The 18,724-nt window shown below is 39.6% G+C and overlaps 1 protein-coding gene and 1 pseudogene across 1 annotated transcript; both read left to right on the top strand.

The window, feature by feature from the left end:
- The first annotated feature begins 9 nt into the window (after positions 1-9).
- Positions 10-2,987, top strand: LOC120108681 (probable serine/threonine-protein kinase PIX7). Its single transcript, XM_039122359.1, has 3 exons — positions 10-153; positions 222-345; positions 2,011-2,987. Exons 1-3 carry the CDS (start codon positions 10-12, stop codon positions 2,520-2,522), a joined length of 780 nt encoding a protein of 259 aa, XP_038978287.1. The 3' UTR covers positions 2,523-2,987.
- A 5,600-nt stretch (positions 2,988-8,587) lies between these two features.
- On the top strand, positions 8,588-17,362 carry LOC120108683 (annotated as a pseudogene).
- Positions 17,363-18,724: the final 1,362 nt, after the last annotated feature.

The following is an 18,724-nucleotide window of genomic DNA, read 5'->3' as shown; positions in this document are numbered from 1 at the left end:
ACATGCTTTATGCAACAGGGTCCCTGCCTCTCCCTGGCCATACGAATGAAGATTGCTCTGGGTGCTGCGAGGGGCCTTGCTTTTCTTCATGAGGAAGCAGAAAGACCAGTGATATATCGTGACTTTAAAACATCCAACATTCTATTAGATGCGGTATGTAACAAGTTTTATATCTCTTTTCATTTATTAATATGATTATTTATGAGAATGTGCTCTTCTAGGACTATAATGCAAAGCTTTCAGACTTCGGGCTTGCTAAGGATGCTCCGGATGGTGATAAAACTCATGTGTCAACACGAGTGATGGGAACATATGGATATGCAGCTCCAGAGTATGTAATGACAGGTGAGTCATCCTTGAATTGTTACTGATTTTTGTTAGTATCACTCTAAACTTTGTCATTTGCTTCTTTTTTTTTAAAAAAGATTTTACGGTTTAATGTATTAAAAAGGTCAGAGCAGGCTAATCAGTATATGCTGCAATATAATATCCTATTATGCTTGATTTGGTCTTGCCTCTATTGTTTTTTAAGTTTTCTCAAGTGTTCAAGTTCTGTATGCTTTCAATAAACTTGCTTTGTTCTCATGCTTTGGTAAGGCATGGTTTTCTTCGAATTCAATTTACTAAGTGCATACTACATTGATTGCCTACACGATTCATGTAATGTACCAAAGGAAAAAAGTTGATTTACCAACAGTAAGATTCCATTGTAGGGTATCAGGAAATAGAAGGCTACATTCTACATTCATGCTGATGCCATTTTGTTTACCAAGTATATACCATGCTGATTACCTACATGATTCATTTAATGTACCAAAAGTAAGATTTAATTCATCATAGAATATCAGCAAATATCAGACTGCATGATGCATTCATGTTGATGCTATTATTGTTTTCTGAGTGCTGCATCAGAGTATTATATTTTATGTTGCTTATATCCCAGCCTTCAGTTTGTCGGGCAATTTGTTCATTGTCTGTACTCTGTAACAATCCAGACGAACATCATTTGAATATTTGCTTGTCTCGTGTTACTTAAAGCAACTTCATGGCTTCCATTGAACTTTGTGGAAATTAAAGCAGTGTCAGTGGGCAAGCTTGTAACTTACGTACAGGATGAATTGCTTAACCAATCCTAGTTTCTGTCCTAGTCTCTTGTCAGAGACGTGGTTTTCTTTTTCTATCTAGGACATATTAGTTATGTTGGAGAGAAATTTGCCATGCGAAAGGGGAGATAAAATTTTCAACTGTCAGTCTCTTTAGACTTGCACTTGCATTCCACTTCCTGGATCTCCCTATTTCTATGTATTCAGGATGCTTCTAGTGGTCTTATTAATCTGAAAAATTCAGGCAACTTTCGTTAGTAATGATCTGATAGTGTTATTAAATTTCAAATGAGAAATTCAAAATATATAGGTCAGAATTGTTTTTGCAGGTGAAGTATTAATAGTGAAAGAAATACTGACTTGACTTTTATGGCTAGATGGATACGGCTAGTAGTTGGTAAGTATTGGTATATTGGAGTAGAGTTACTGCAGACTATGAGGTAGATGGGGGCTGGAAACTTAGTAATGTTGTATCTTTGTACGTTCTTAAAATTGAGTGACTGGAGCTGAGTTCCATTACTACAAAATTGTGATAAAATACTACTTGGGTGGGACCATTAGGCGGAAGCTACAACATTTGTTCTGATCTGTGAGTGTGGTCTTAAATTTTGTGGCGCTGTGGATGATTCTTCTTGAAAAGCTAACATAAGGGTTATTGGAGGCTAGACATTTCAAAAGCTTAGTGAGGTATTTAAAGGGGCACTGCCAAGGAAAGCTCTCTAGATCGTAGAAAATGGAGAAAATGTTCAGGTGGGCATGCAACTCTATTTGCAGTTTGCTCTTGCCAGTGGTTATGGTTCATGCCCTCACGGAGCTCAACACTGACTGATCCTGTTCTATTTTTTGGCATTTTGCAGTTTACTTTCTGATTTTGTCAACTTATGTGTACCTAACTTTATTTTTCCAGGACATCTGACATCAAAGAGTGATGTCTACAGTTTTGGGGTTGTGCTACTTGAAATGATGACAGGGCGAAGGTCCATGGACAAAAACCGACCAAATGGCGAGCACAACCTGGTGGAGTGGGCACGCCCCCATCTAGGAGAAAGACGACGCTTCTTCAGACTTATAGATCCTCGCCTAGATGGCAACTTCTCAATCAAAGGTGCCCAGAAAGCTGCCCAGCTGGCACATGCCTGCCTCAGTCGTGATCCCAAGTCCAGGCCCTTAATGAGCGATGTAGTGGAAGTGCTCAAACCATTAATAAACCTCAAAGACATGGCAAGCTCTTCGTACTTGTTTCAGTCAATGCAAGCAGAACGTGCTGCAGCAAACAGCAATAACCAGACTGGAAGAAATGGTTTGAAACCACATGCTTCATTTCCAAGATATGGGCACCAGCCTGTAAGAACCCTCTCTAATGGTTCACATCCTTCTCCATACCGCCAGTCGCCAAAGGCCAATGACAAACAACCATGAGCACATATATTCCTGTAAGTTATTCCGAGGAATTGGAGATCTTGAATGGCGAGAAGTGTGCAGGACTGTGGTGATCTCTGTGTTGTATGTCTGGTGATAAGAAGTCTGAGGGCTGCTGGGGATAAAGGTTGATGGAGGTGTGGGGGGACTGGAGTCAACCTTTGTTGGTTACAAGTTACCTCAAAAGAATGACTCTGAAGATATTTATAATTTGATGCTTCCATTGTCTTTTGTCTTGTTATAGTAATTGTCAGTTGCTTGATATAGTCAATTGAGTTGAAGGAGGTTTTACAGTGTTATCAGGTTTGTTCTCGGGGCTTGAAGAGTTTGTGAATGATTCAGACTGAAGAATCATGGGGAATGTTCCTATTTTTCCCTATTTCTTTTCTTTTTTCTTTTTTAAAGCCTCTCTGTAATTTTTATCAAGCTTAAAGTGATAGATCATCGGTTATACTTTCCTTTCTACATACTAGGACGAGTTGGTCCATCAGCACAATGCTGGGAAAAAAATGATTACTTGGTAGTTGGTCATAGTTCTGTGGTCAGGTTGATCCTGGAATGAATGGCATAGCATGTTGCGGCCTTAGGCCTTTCTAAGGCCACCGGAGCTGCCCTATCTATTAAGGTCTTGCTGCTGAATGGCTGATAAAAGATCAGGTTGGATGCTCATCTGGCCAGTCATACTTCAGATTCTTGTTTTTTGCAAAGAATGGTCGAGCCGCTGACAACTCCCCAGGTTCACTAAAAGAGGGGTACTCCGCGAAAGATGGCTCCGCGGATCTCCATTTGTATCTAGATTCGTCACTGGCTTCTCACTCGTGGCAAGGCTTTTGATCGTAAGTAGAAGCAGGGCCGGACGAGGCTAACTTCCCTCCCAAGGCGGAAAGCGTGCTCTATTGCCCATCCTCATAGTAGGTTACTTTCGTTTTGTTCCAGTCCCTCACTAGGAAAAAATTCTAGCAAAATAGAAGAGCGGTTGCCGAAGAACCCAAGCAGGCAGGGACCGGCACCTTACGCGGGTCGGTCAACCGTCACAGGGAATAAGGATAGAGAAGACTACGCAAAGCACCTCAGTATACGATCGCGCGCAGTAACTGGGAGTCCTATTACACCTAAGGCCAATTTCCATTCACCAAACCCAGGTTCAATCGCTTGAATCGGTCCAACCAGGAATCGTCGAATCTCTAACGATCACATCTGTCACAACATGGCTCTGTCTGCTGATAAGCTAAATCATTGTCTCAAGGGCAATTTCAAGCATTCAATAAGGCAGCATGGTTGTGTCAATGAGTTACTGGAGCTACGACATGCTCTGGTCTGAAGTTGCATTCATACATTTAAAGTTAATCTTAATAGCAAAATTGTTAATTACAGTAATTCTAAGGACATCATGTTTGATGGATATCATCTATCTATATATATACAATTTGGAGATCCGACACCGATAATCAGATCCATATAATAAATCATATAATTTGAAAATTCCCATTCGATATATTAAGTACACAAAAAATATATTATATTATATTATTTAAATTGCATAAAAAAATTTTAATCATTAAATGTGTAGATCAGGTTGTTCAAATTATATAATTTTGTATATGTAAATAATTTAAAGATAATATATCATATTAACGGCTTGGATTGTTGATATGGGATCCTCATTGTTGCCTGATCGAATTTGGATTCACTCACTCTTCTAACATTGTTGCTCCAGTTGATAGATTCTTGTTTCTTTTAAAGCTATTGGGCTCACATGCATTACATCTAGTGTTATTTTAATACTGACAAAAATATGTGAATGCAGCGAACAGGTCGAAGTTTTCTATTTTATGCATGGATACTTTGGGCAGAATGAAGATATATAGAATTTTGACAAACAATGCACCAGTTTCTGGCTAGGGATCAGGCAAAGCAGTTTCTCTACTTAAAAATGTCCAAAGCCAAAAAAAAAAAAAAAACAACTTCTTATGTAAGTTACATCAATGCTCCAAAGTTTCTATTTTTCCTCGTGTTCTTTTAGTAGTATGATCTATAAACATACAAATTTGTATGGTTTCATATGGTTTCTATTTTTCCTTACGTATGTAGCCTTTTAAGCAAAATATAGTTTCATTGCTATCATGATATGCGGTACCGCGCGTACCAGTCCGTACCGAGTCCGTACCAAACATACTATATTGGTACTGAGCATACCGGTGGGTACCGATACTGATATGTCAGGGTCAGTATGCCTAGCGTACCCCGCGTACCGTACCGTATCAACACTCGGTACGCCTATACTAGTACGCCACCGGTATGGAGTTCGGTACTGGCTACAGCGAACCTTGATTGCTACAATGAAGGTCCTCTAATTTATATATTATGCTGAGAATAGATGAAGCAACGAATATTTGCTAAGAGATATTTAATCTAAAAAATGAGCAAGCAAGTTGATCTTGAGCCAAGCCCGCCCATAGTTTGAAAGGCCAGTAGGGCTTCTCTTGTTAATGCCCCTAGTTTTAGAATTCTAGATTTGTTGGTGGAGAGATTGCAATCATAGAGTGGCCATTCAATATGTCAGTTTTTCCTCATGTCTTGTTTGGTTAGGACAAAGAAAATTTCCATTTAGCCATCCTTTTAATTCATGGTATCTCTCTAAGATTCGTTTATTCCAGAGATAACTCAAAATTTTGTTTGGTTGCGTTAAATTCGTTTATCAATTTCATTTATTACACAAATAGCAGCTAAAAGCATTCAAGAAATGTAAAAGATTAGTTTCCTTTAGGGTTTAAATTTATTCCTGATAGGGTCTTTAACTAGACTATTCTTTTAGCAAAAAGATATTCCACTTGGCAAGATAACATCAAAAGCAGCATTTTGCTGGCATTATCTTGCAATCAAATGGAGCATAAAGTCTTATGTATTAGTTGAGCGGACATAGAAAATGACACATCATATCAACTTTCAAAAAAGTTATTCCACTTGTTTTCTTTTCAAGTGGGAGGGTTGTCGTGGGCGGATCATTAACATGTAGAATTTTGTACAGGAAAAGTTCCAACCACCCTTCCACTCTCACAAAAGAAGTGTCCAACCTGTATTGCTTACTTGGATTGATGCAAGTTAAATTGGCATCAAGGATTGAAAAAAATTATCAGAATATTTTTTTTGATAATTTAGATAAATTAAATTATTCAAGCATGGATATATTTGTAGGAATTATCAAATTAAATATTAATCAACTGGACAAAAAGATTTGTTGAAGAATTCTAAAGAACATTCCCTAAACAAATCTTAAGCTTCTCATGCTTGAGATTGGTGGCATGTTTGGCCACCAATCTCAAGCTTTATTTTGGGACTCAACTCCAGCTACAACTTTCTCTTGTTGTCAAATTTGGACAATTTTAAGTTTTCTTGGCCATTTTTTTTTTCTATTTTTGTTTGCTGGACTCATACTGTGAAAAAAAAAAAAACTCATGTAGGACCTCCACGACGCTGGCCAGCTCAGCTTTGCCCAACGCTTCCGATCGGCCGGCGGAGTATGTTAATACCTTTGAGTAGGAATGAAGATAACGCCAGTCTGTCAACGGTCAACACCCGGACAATTGCAAACCGGCTATTCCCGGTTTTCGGAGAACTTCCGGGTTCTTGACGGAGCGAGTGAGAAGGGGCTTGGGAAGCATTGCCAATTCAATCACGGGATTCTTCCTCGCTTCCTGCTTCCCGAGGTAATGCGAACCTCTTCTCTCTTTCTGCGATCTTTCTTAGGTTTTGTTCCGTCGTCTGATGAGCCAGCTAAATATGGATTTTTTTTTCCGGGAAGGGGAATTCTTGCGTCTTTCTTTTGGATTGTTGTTGTTTCCTCGTGTTTTCGAGGCGATAAATTGATGCGTGGCTCTGATTGCTTTGATTCAGTGGGTTGGAAGATTGGAAATTAGGGTTTAGAGAAAGGTCGCATCGACCTGCTAGTATTAATGGTTTTGGATATGGTCCACGAGAACCGGTTCTTGATAGGTCGGGGACGTGATTTCTTGTGTCTTCCTTGATCTTGCATCTTCTACCTGGGAGAAAACTTTCCAAAATTTCCACAAACTATCTGCGTAAGCAAGTTGCTTGAGATCTCCACCGAAATATTTTGTTTTATTATCGTTATTTGTTTAATAATTTTCTGGGTTTCCATCTTCAGATTGGTTGGATTAGGTTTATCCTCGGAAATCGTTTTGGTAATAGAAGAAAATGACAGAATGAGAAATTGCAGCGAAATATTTTGTTTTATTATTGTTATTTATTTTAATAATTTTTCTGGATTGCCATCTTCAGATTGGTTGGATTTAGGTTTATCCTCTGGAATGGCTGGAAATCGTTTGGGTGAAGGAAGAAATGAGAGGATGAGAAATTGTTTTGGAATTAGGGCAATGCACCCCCAGTTGCACTCACCAAGGAATTGGTGTATTAGGCCTTGGGAGTTGAAAATATCCTTCCGGAATTAAATAAAGAAATTAAGGTTGCCAGGATGGACTGTTATATGCTCTTCCAAATGTTAGGTCCGCCAATGGCCAAATGGCTATTGTATGCTTTAGTGTCCAGGTTTTAATAGATAAAGATTAGTATGTTCGTAGCACCTGGTATAGATTAGTATCTTGTTTCCGGCGGCCAGCATGTTGACTTTTGAAGGATTACAAGATTTGCCAGTATTTGAAAGGTCTTTACTGCTTTGTCATTTTGCTAATAGAATTATCCTCTCTCCCACACTATTTATTGATATAGACCAGTTTGCAATATCCGAAACCTTGTTCTAGGATAGCATTCTTGCAGCTGTTTTGAAGGTAATCTTCTGATGCCAGGGCTATCTTATCGATGCTAATTATAGTTCTCAAAATCAATTGCTTGTGATGCTATTGTCTTGAGGGTTGTAGCTTAGAACCTGCTGTGCTGTGCAAAGGACTTTGGAGTGCATTTGGTTTGGGAAAAAAGCAGGATCAAGGGAAGAGGCTGGAATAATTTTATTCCTGGAATAAAGCCTCTTTTATACCATCCTGTCTTTATCATGGATGAAACACCCTCGGCCTAGAACTGCTTCGGAAATTTTAGCCAAACAAAACAGGAGTTCCTTGCGGAATATTCCAAAAAGAATGTGTATTCCTATTTCCTGAACCAAACACAGCCTTTGAGTTTCTTAAAAGGAGATGGAATTGATGAATGAAGTATCTGATGATTATAAAATAATGATTTTTGTACTTATACTACATGTCAAGACTAGGGATGATGTGTTACTCTCTCTCTGTCTCTCTGCCTGAGAATTAAATTTCATGTTTAGCTGTTGCTTGCTTCTTAATATGAATGTGTAACCTTGATTATCAACGATTCTGTGAAGCTATTTTCCAATCTAACATTTACAGGCTGGCACATATTTGGTTTTAAAAGTTCGTACGAATTACATTTCCTTCACACCATATCGAGTGGTGGATGAAGGATATTGGTTTTTATGATGTGGAGATGATTATCTTGTTCCTCATATATAAACTCTGTGAAGTATTACTGCAAGTGATATCTATTTTTTTTCCACTGCTGTAGGGACATGGATTCACTGGCCTAGTTTTGAGCATCTTGATATATGAGTATCAGTTGCAGCCAGTTGTTTCAGTCTATTACCGAATTTTTATTTTGCTATGTCCACAATAGATGTGCAGGATCTTAGAAATTTGAACCATAGACTATAAAGTTCTCATAAACATATCTGATTGTAAGACTGAAGGTAACGTTATGTTTGTACCCATGCTTTTTACCACAGATTGTACCCATTAGAAATATATTTGCAATTTATAAATAGGCCATTCTGTTAGGTGGTTCTCAAATTATCACTAATATCGACCAAGCATGCCCACCTAGTTGTAACTTAGCTTGCTTAAAATTTGAACATGGAAGAAGCTTGCAGTGACTGTGGATGCAGTCTAATAGGAATTGGTAAACAGCCTCCCATTGATGTCTCCAAATACATGAACAAGGTTTGATAGCATGGTCATGTCTTAAATGATTTTTTCCTTTTTTTTCTTGTACTGTCATCAGTTAAGAATGGGGCAGGGCTTGTTGTTGCTTACAAGTGGACCAGTCAACTGTGGCCATCAAAGAAACTTTTGGTAGGTTCGCTGATGTGCTTGATCCTGGATTCCACTTCTTACCTTGGTGTTGCGGGCAGCAGATTGCTGGCTACCTCTCATTGCGTGTGCAACAACTTGATGTTCGTTGTGAAACAAAGACAAAGGTGTGTTTCCCTAACTGCTCTCTTTTTATTTATTTTTTTCTTCTTTTAGTCTACACTTAATATGAAGTCTTATAGATTGCCATCATCATCATCAACATCATTGGTATAATTAGATTATGTTCTGGAAAGAAATATAGTCAAGATAACACTATCTTTTGCATCATTTCCTGATAAATCTTTGACATTTTGTTTAGTGTTGCCAGAGGCATGCCAAAGACACAAGGCACACCTAGGCGTCACTCTTGAGCCTTGCCTACTGCAAGGAAAAGCAAGCAAATTCAGTTGGTGCTAAAAAGGTGTGCTGTTTGTGTGCTTTGCAGAAAAACCCACGCACGAGAAAGCATGCCTTTTCTAATCCATTAATGGTGCATCTGTAAATTTCCCTTCAAGTAATAAAGCTGCCTGGGTGGCATTTATGCTTCCCTTTTTTTAAAAAAATATCCATTAATAGTGCTTCTCTATCCATCAGAAACAGAGGATGAACTGTTCCTTCTGGTGGCCAGAGAAGTGCCTTGTCTATTTTAACACAGTGGCTGTGCTTCTTCTTCTTCTTCTTCTTCTTCATGTGTTGACCTTTGAGTTCAGATAATTGATCATTGAACACTTTTTGCTTGTTTGTAATTTGATTTTGTCGTATTTCTTATTTGGTAGTAACTATGTGTTACTGTTGGGTTAGTTAGTTGACTTTATATTTGAGCATTTGATATTTGACATTTGACATGCCATGTCGTTTATATGCACGTAGATCTGAAATCTAGTGCTTTTACATTTGTATTTTGTGCTGATATGTTGGTAATTCATTGTTGAATGTGTTCAATATCATATATTCATTATTATGTATATATTTACACCATCGTGCCTCACTTTGTCAAGGTGCATGCCTGGCTTTGCAACCTGGCACCTAGGCTCCAAGAAACCTTGTTGCCTTGCGCATCTTGAGCTTTTGGCAACTTTGAATCAGAGAAATATCAAAAATCCAAGTGCTTCGTATAATTAAATCTTATTTGCTTATGTTCTGCATAAAGGAAAACCGTTAAAGAAAAGGCCAACTGGAAATGGAGACTATGAGTGGTTTGTACTTGCATTTCATTTTTATGGATAATTTGCTTCAAAATTAAAGTTCAAAGACAAGAAGATGCAAAATACATGAAACATTTTTCTTGAATCAAATTAGATGTGAAGCATGAAGTGTATTCTATTAGACAAACACCATCTTATGTGATTTCACATTTATTTTTATTTTCCTGCTCATATTAGTCTGTTATTTTTATTTCCTATTCTGCTTTTGGGGTTCTGTTAGTATTGAAGGTGCAGTAAGCATTATGGATCAATTGAATCTATCAAGTCTTATGGGTAGCTTCTTGGTGTTTCAGGATAATGTGGTTTGTCACTGTTGTTGCATCTATACAATACCGTGCTCTTGCTGACAAGGCATCTGATGCTTTCTACAAACTTAGCAACACAAGGGAACAAATTCAATCTTATGTTTTTGATGGTATGATTGCATTCACCTTCTAGTGTAGTCAAACTCTTTTTTATGATATTGAATGCCATCCATTGGATGTTGCTGATTTTTCATATCTATGCTTAGTTTATTATCTCTTGCATAAGTTAGGAAGTCAACTATAGAATTCTAGAATAATTGATTTTGTTCTTTCCTTTATAGCTTGAAGTTATCTTCTTCAATTATAATTAACAAAAATATAAATATTTATCTCTTTAGATCATTTTGTATACCCATTGCATATGACAACTGGACACTAGAGGGTGTATGATCAGTGTGCCATATATTGATCAGTAATGATCACAATCTTTTGGATGTATAGATCCCATAGTTTCCCATCCGTTTTTGATCTTGTATCCAATGTCCATAAATTAGCTGAGGCAACATAGATTAAGAATCATTATTCTTTCAGAGCTTACATACATATCAATTCAGATTTTAGTGGCTTGATGCACGGTGCAATTTGCACTTGATACATAGATAAGAAGAATATGAAGTATCAATGTGTATAAATGTTTTTCAATGATTTAGCCTTCAGAATATACTAAACAGTGTGAATTCCAATATCATTGTCACACCATGCACTTTGTCACTGCTTATCAGGGTGAAATGGATATACAATTAACAAGTCTAATTCCAACTTCTTGCTTGTGGCATCACAAACCTTTTTTAGTTTTTATAAAATTTGAAATTGTTTAATATTTTTTCCGAAACAGTTTCTTTTTTTGTCAAAATTTTGTCCTCGTTTCATGGTACGCCATATCATACTGAACCAGATGGTACGGGGCGTACCGTACCATATCGGTTCGATAATCAGTACACGGTATGAGGGGCGTATTGACATAAAGACAGGATGGCACCGATATGGGGCCCGATGCCGAGATGGCGTATTTTGCTTTATTCCCTCCCTTCTCAAACTCCTCCAAAGCATCTTTGAGCCTCTTGTCACCAAAACCTGCCTCAACTCATTTTGCTTGGTCATTACCATTCTAATTGCCTCTCCACCACTTCATGGCAATTCCAACACTTGCTTCAATTTACTCTTTTTCACTTTATCATTTCAACTTTTATCACATATTCACCCTAGCATTCTTATATGCAAGGGCCTTAAGATTCTACGCCCATGTGAGATGTTAGGTCTTCTTTGATATCTTACAATTTTTTTCTTTTAAGTCTTAAGTAAGGCTGCAAATAGGTCGGGTTGACCTGTGACCTGACCCGACCAGCTTAGACTCGATCCGACCCATTTTGGAGGACTTGTGGGGCTGGGTCGGGTCTTAAAATTGGACCCGATCCATTTTTTGGGTCGGGTCGGTTCTAGGTTTATTGAATTCAGACCCGATCCGATTTGACCTATTTGAAATTTGGGTAGTTTTGGATTTTCAATCCTACGATCCGATCTGACTCGAATCGAATCTGTAAAATTATTTGAGCCCGTGGGCTGCAGTAAATTCTAAAGCCATGGATAGGTTAACTCGAACCAGACTCGAACTGGACCTGAATTTTTTGGGTTGGGTCTGGGTTATACATGGACCCGACCCGACTCGACCTGATCTGAATGATCCGTTGTGTCAAAAATTATAGCGGTGGACCCGACCTAACTCAATCTTCTATTGGGTTGGGTTTGGGTCCAAAATTAGGAGCCGAACAAGAAACCGGTTTGGGCCGGGGTCACTTATGACCCGACCCGACCCGACCCATTTGCCATCCCTAGTCTTAAGGCATGCTCAAAACTATCACCACTTTGCTATGCATTTGAGATTTGTTAGATACATATTTGTTAGTTTCCATTCTTTCTCGTAATAATGAAAATGAACACATTGGATGCCCAATTAAATAGATTGACCAGGGTCATTTTATTTTTATTTCCATGGAAAATTGCATTTGATAGTGTTTTGATTACTTGTAACTTGGCTGCTTTGGGCCTGTTTGTAGTTGCTCAAAAAAAGTCCTTTTCTAACTTTTAAAGCAAAAAATTACTTCCTGGAAAAAAAAAGTATTTGGTACATTATCCAAGAAGTGCTTCTATGAGAAGAAAAGTGAAAAAAGCGCTTCGTCTTCCGTAACTTTTGAAAAGGAGAAGCAACGACCAAACAGTCCCTTGAGTGGGACGTGGGTGTTAAGAGTGTATCTGAGTATGGGTACAGGGAATTGGAGCTTTCAATATTTTAGTTTAGGAAGTGCCTAGGAAGATGGTGCAAGCCTGAGCTTCTTAAGAGATTCCCAAGCGGGTGAACACTCCAGATAAAAGTTTTCTGCTACCAAGACTTGAATGGACTGTGAAAAAATCATCCCCTGAACCTTTTTTTTTCCATATGTTTTTATGAACTTTAAGATTCTTATCAATTGACATTATTTCATTTCCAAACAATGTATATACAGGTATCCTTTCTTGAAATGAGCGTTAAATTCATCTAAGATAATTGTAAAGAGTCGTTTGGTCTTTCTAAAAATATTGTAAAGAAAGAGGGGGCTGTATAGTGCTTGAGGCTTATTTATATCCTGTCCTTAACAATTTCTCCATGCATGTTAAGTACCTTTCTTTGTTCGTTTCCTCTGAATTGTTGACATGCATGCAGACGCATACGGCAAGAGCACATACATACAACCTGTCTTATAGTTTTGTAACACAAGATCTGAACTTCTAATTTCATTCAATATGAGAAGTTATGCTTCCCACTTGGTTACAGGACCCTTGGGATTTAATTTACGAAGTCTACTAGTTTTGCTGTGGATTCAAGTTTGTTAGGTGCTGTTTCGTCCCAACATATGATCTTTGCCAACATAATTGGTTTTGATTTGCATTTCGTCCTTGAAAAATGATACATTTTTTGTAATTCTGAACAGCCAATGCTCTGATTATGCTGACCATGATCCTTGTTGTCCAAACAATGGTTGCATTATGTAAAACGGATTTGGGAAATAATACGAAAGCAGGAAGCAGGAAAATGTGGTTAAAGAAAAAAGTTTAAAGTGGGAAGTAGGAAGCATTATAAAAAATCATTAAAAAAATATAGATATAGATGAATAATTACAAAGAGGTTACACATGGATGACTAATTTTAAAAAAATAAAAAAAAATAATATAGTAGTAGTATATGGTGTTGATCGGTTGCCAGCAGTGTGGAGTGGGACAGCAACGCCCATGAAGAAGGGGTACCACAAGCACAATATTTGGCTAGGACCACCCCGCTAGAGATGGGCATCGGGCCGTGCCGGGCTCGGCCTAGCCTAGGTCCACCGGGCCACAGACCAAACGGGTCGTGCCTGGCCCGGCCTGTTACTAAACGGCCCGTGCCTAGCACGGCCCGCTTAACCTAAAGGCTAAGCCCGGCACGACCCTAGGCCCGTGGGGTGGCGGGCCATGCCGGGCTTGGCACGGGCCGTGCTAGGCACGAGACGGGCCGTGCCTGGCACGAAGGTGGGGCGAGGAGAAACCCAACTGCGCACGAAGGAAAGGAGAGCAGCAGAGGAGCTGATCCAGAAGGCCTCGTTGATGAGGAGAAATCCCTAGAAAAACCTTTCGAGGAAACAGGGAATGAACCGAGAGCCGTAAAGAAGTGAGCGCCGGCGGCGGAGGGGGAAGAGGAGAAGAAGCCTGCAAGGCGGAGCTTCGTCCTCTCGTCGGGAGGGTGGATGAAGAACGGGAAAAGAGGAGGCGAAGGGCACAAGGATGGATTCAGATTCGAAGACGGAGGTGGTGCGGGGCGAAAAGAGCGATTGTCGGGGAGGGTGGAGGAGGGAGTCGCATAGGCGGAGCACCACCCAGCGGGATGCACGCATTAAAGGAATCGCTGCCGCTGCCGCTGCTGACGCAGCGCAGCTTCCATCAAAGTCGCGAACGGACGGGAGAGCGGAATGCCCGGGAGAGAACTCAGGTCGGAAGGAGTAGAGGGAGAGAAGAAGCGCAGAGGTTTTTCAAGGTCATATCGGCCTGCCCTCAGACCCTTGCATCTAAAGTCATTATTTCTCTAATAATTAATATATTCAATTGCTGGCCCGCGGGCCGTGCCGTGCTTGGCCCACGAATCGTGCCTGCCCAGGCCCTTATGGGCTGTGCTGGGCTCGGCCCGTGGGCCAGAAATTCTTAACCCAGCCCGGCCTCCTTTTATAAGCCGTGCCTAGCACGGCCCGTTACTGTAGCTGCTTCGTGCTGGGCCGTGCCGGGCCATGGGCGGCCCGGCCCAATGCTCACCTCTAACCCCCGCCCTGCCACAATGCGGGAAAAAGAAAACATGGATCACATCTTCTATGCTATCTCCCATGCACCCCATCCATGTCTAACTTCCCTCCAACTCCTCCACCCCGCTCTCCCCCTCGTCACATGATAATGGATTAAATAACAGAGTTGGTTTAAAACCTCTTTCCTTATCTTTTTCAATTTAATTTTATTTTGTTTTTATTAAAGAAGAAAATTTGTTATTGGTAAGTCCATAATCTTATGGAGTCCGATCAATGGTTGATGTGAATCCAATTATGTAAAACATGATAAGTCACGCATAGTGAAGAAATATGAGGTTACGAGGGACATGGGTGTATTTGTTTTCTTGAGAATGCAAATTATGTGTTTCTCAAAGCCCGCTTCGCACTAGTTTCCCAATTCAGTCTCCTGACAAACTTATATTGAAATTGTAAATGCATGGTCCAAATCTTTCATGAAGTCTTATATTATAACTTTTTAAAAAATTATTTTCATGAGATCTTCTGTCTGTATTCTTATTCAATGAAACCTAATGTGCATAGAATACACAAGCATGTGTTTTTGCTCCAGAGTTGATAAAGTTTTTTTATTGGTTTGGATCCAATCTTTTATTTTTACTTTTTTTCCTTTTTTAACCATCTGAATTGCTGTTAAACAGGCGAGGCAAGTTATATTTCGAATCCTCGTCATTGATTACTGGCTCCTGTAGGCTCTGCTACTATATGGATTTTGTTAGTGTCTTTATTAACTAGTTATGAAATTTGGCAGGATGTCAGTTTGAACGTGATGAAACTGTTTTTACCAGTCAACTGTAGTTGTATATTAAACATGTGATGAAAACTTAAATCCATAAACAGTAGATTCCTGAGAGATGTTCTGTTGCTGACAGTCATCAGGGCAAGTGTTCCAAAGCTGAACTTAGATGACGTATTTGAGCAGAAGAATGATATTGCGAAAGCTGTGGAAGATGAACTTGAAAAGGTAATCAATCTTTTTATTCAATATTATATTTCAGCCAGACAAATTAGTCAAATGACCTCACCTTTTCTGATAGGCAATGTCATTGTATGGATACGCGATAGTTCAAACACTCATTGTGGATATTGAGCCTGATGAACATGTTAAGAGAGCAATGAATGAGATTAATGCAGGCAAGTCTATTTTTCAATCTTTATGTCCTTGACATTAATTGATGATCTTTGCCCTCCCTGTTAGAGTGCTCTTCTTTCTAAATGTGAATTTTTCATGGTGAATTAGTGCATGCTCTTCTTCTTTAGGATACATGATCCATTTTTCACCCGAAATCTGAAATGCCAACTTATGTTGCCTGCCACTAGTAATAAGTGCGCATGCATACCTGTATAACATAGGTTGCTGTCACAAGATTTTCTTTTTTGTTGGATTCCATAATGTAAATTTGGAATAATTTACAAGCCAGTGCATTAGTATGTTTTCCATATTCTGAAAGCAGGGTGCGATAATGGCCCAACTGGTTGTTGGTCACTGGTTTCAGATATGATCACACAGCAATGCCTGTCATACAACATAACAGATGATGGATATGGCTGTGATTTGATCATGTACATGGGAGTTGATTAATGGATATGAATTAAGTTAAAGGGAGACAAGCATGGTAACACAGTAGATCTAATACTCATTGGACCATTGGATGTTCTGATGCAACACTGGTGCGCGCATCATATTGAGATGCATGAGCAATGCTGCGCATTGATTCCCATGCCCATGTAATGAGTAATGCTGTGCATATCAGATATGATCACCCAGCAATGCCTGTAGTACAAATAACAGATGACAGATTTGGCTGTGATGTGATCATGTGCAGGGGAGTTTATTAATGGATATAAACGAAAGCTAAAGGGAGACATGATAAAAGAGTAGGTTTAATGTTTATTGGACCATGATGTTGCAACACTGGTGCATGTATCATATTGTGATGCATGATTAATGTTGCGCATTGATGCCCATGACCACGTGAAGTGCAGAAGGCCATACATTTTATGCATCTTAGTGCATGATTTTGTGGCTGGCACTACACGGGACCATCACAATACTTTCACGATGGCATCACTCATGGCTCATGCAATGCATAGGCAGCCATGCATCGTGCATCTCAGTTCATGATGTGGGACTCACACTGCTGGAACCACGAAAATTCCATTGCATGGTGGACCTGTCCCACTTTTGCTGACTGTTCAAGAGTAAAAGGTTTCGCAACTTTATTCAAGTTATTTTTGCTAGATGTTAACATGACTTTTTCTTACATCTACTATCAACTGTTGCAACAGCTGCTAGGCTCAGGGTGGCAGCAAATGAAAAGGCTGAAGCTGAGAAAATACTGCAGATCAAGCGGGCTGAAGGAGATGCAGAATCAAAATACTTAGCAGGGCTGGTATAGCACGCCAACGCCAGGCTATTGTGGATGGGCTGAGGGACAGTGTGCTTGCCTTCTCGGTAAATGTGCCTGGGACAACAGCAAAGGATGTCATGGATATGGTGCTGGTGACCCAGTACTTCGACACCATGAAAGACATTGGAGCATCCTCTAAGTCCACTTCTGTGTTCATTCCTCATGGGCCTGGGGCTGTGAGGGACAATTGCTGCACAAATAAGGGATGGCCTCCTCCAAGCCAACACCACTCTTTTAAGTAAGACCAAATGGACGCTAGTTTTTTCCAGTTTTGGATTCTCTTCGTAGTAATTTCCTATGATTTGGTGCTGTTATTGTGGATATGCAGATTAGGAAATGTGGTGTAAATAGTGTGTTTATATAAGTTACTTTTATTGCCTTCAGTGTCTTGTGTGAGTATGTTTTAGGTGATTTGTTGAACAAGATATTTTCAAGATACAGTTTATGACTGCGTTATTAAGGTATATGGATGGAGATGGCTATTTTATCATTATTAATTCTTTGTCTTTGAAGTTGTTGGGGGTTACTATTGTTTATTGAACTTTGATTCACGTAACCTCAAAGCCAGGCTGGATGAAGGCTGAAACAAAAATCCCTTGGATGGAATTGAATGGTTGCTATGGTGATTGCAGAATTCCTCATGAGCTTTGTTTGCTGGATTCCATGGAACAGTGGGGACTACTCTGACTGGACAAATAGAAGCAGCCTTATTGTATGAAAAATGTCTGAAATAGGAGTCATTGTTCAGTTGTAGGATGACCTGATGATGAGGCAATGACGACGACTATTATTGTTTAAATATAGATGAACGGGAGGCTTCTGGCAGTCAGAAACAGTTAGTGCAGCGTTTTGATGTTTGTTATGTTGAACCATGTTGCAGGCATGATCCTTTAATGATAGCTTTCCTCTTCTCAAATTGTGGGTCTCTCACGTTCTTTCTACCTTGCTGGCAGAGATTAGGGCAGAGTACAAAATGGCATGGCAATTTGGTGCAGATGCACACAGGTCAGGATATTGCATAAATCCATTTAAGCATGGCTAGCGCCGGTTACCAAAGAGGATGGGATTAAAAAAAAAAAGAATAAGTAGAAAGCTATATCAGTTTAAGGGCAAATAAGCATTGATTTTTCAGTAAAGAGCAGTGGGGGCGGATGGATTATCACTAATGATCATAGTCCCAAAAAATCACCAGAACATTTTAGTTCTATCAATGATCTATCAGGAGGGCTCGTGTGCATGTCTTGCTTTGGACATGACATGTACGTACACCATTTCTAGCACTAATGATGCTCAAAAGGATTGGATGAAAGGAGATTCCAAGACCGAGTTAGCCAAGTTAGCAGAGAATGGTGCCAGAAAAGATGCAAACAACCTGGCTCTCTGCCTGCTGATAAAGCTAAAGCAGTGCTTCTGTGTCGGCCTCCAGCATTCAACAAGGATGCAGGGTCAGTGGACTGGGTAGCCACTAGCCAGTGAAGCTAAAGTAGATCTCAAATCTCATCTGAAAGTAAAGACATAAAAGGAGCAACCATCGAGCTTGCTCAGATGATATCACCTCTTGCCACAAGAGCAGCCTTTGTCCCTTTTTTTATAATTAAATTGATATTTTATTTGCACAAGATCTAATCTCTACTGGAATAATAAAAGCAGCTGGCGTTTTGCTCTCCCGTAAAGGGCAGGTAGCATTTCAGCGAAAAAAAAAAAGGGGAGGTAGCATTCAGTGCATAAAATAGTCTACCCAGCCAGCGTTATGTCTTGGTCATATACGAGACTATTGAGGAAGAAACACGAGGTTTGCATGCAGACTGGGAAACGCTGTATGCTTTGA

This window comes from Phoenix dactylifera, unplaced genomic scaffold (genome assembly GCF_009389715.1).
Source record: "Phoenix dactylifera cultivar Barhee BC4 unplaced genomic scaffold, palm_55x_up_171113_PBpolish2nd_filt_p 001486F, whole genome shotgun sequence".
NCBI lineage: Eukaryota > Viridiplantae > Streptophyta > Magnoliopsida > Arecales > Arecaceae > Phoenix > Phoenix dactylifera.
Note: the sequence above shows the minus strand (reverse complement) of the source record. Positions and strands in the feature narration are given on the sequence as shown.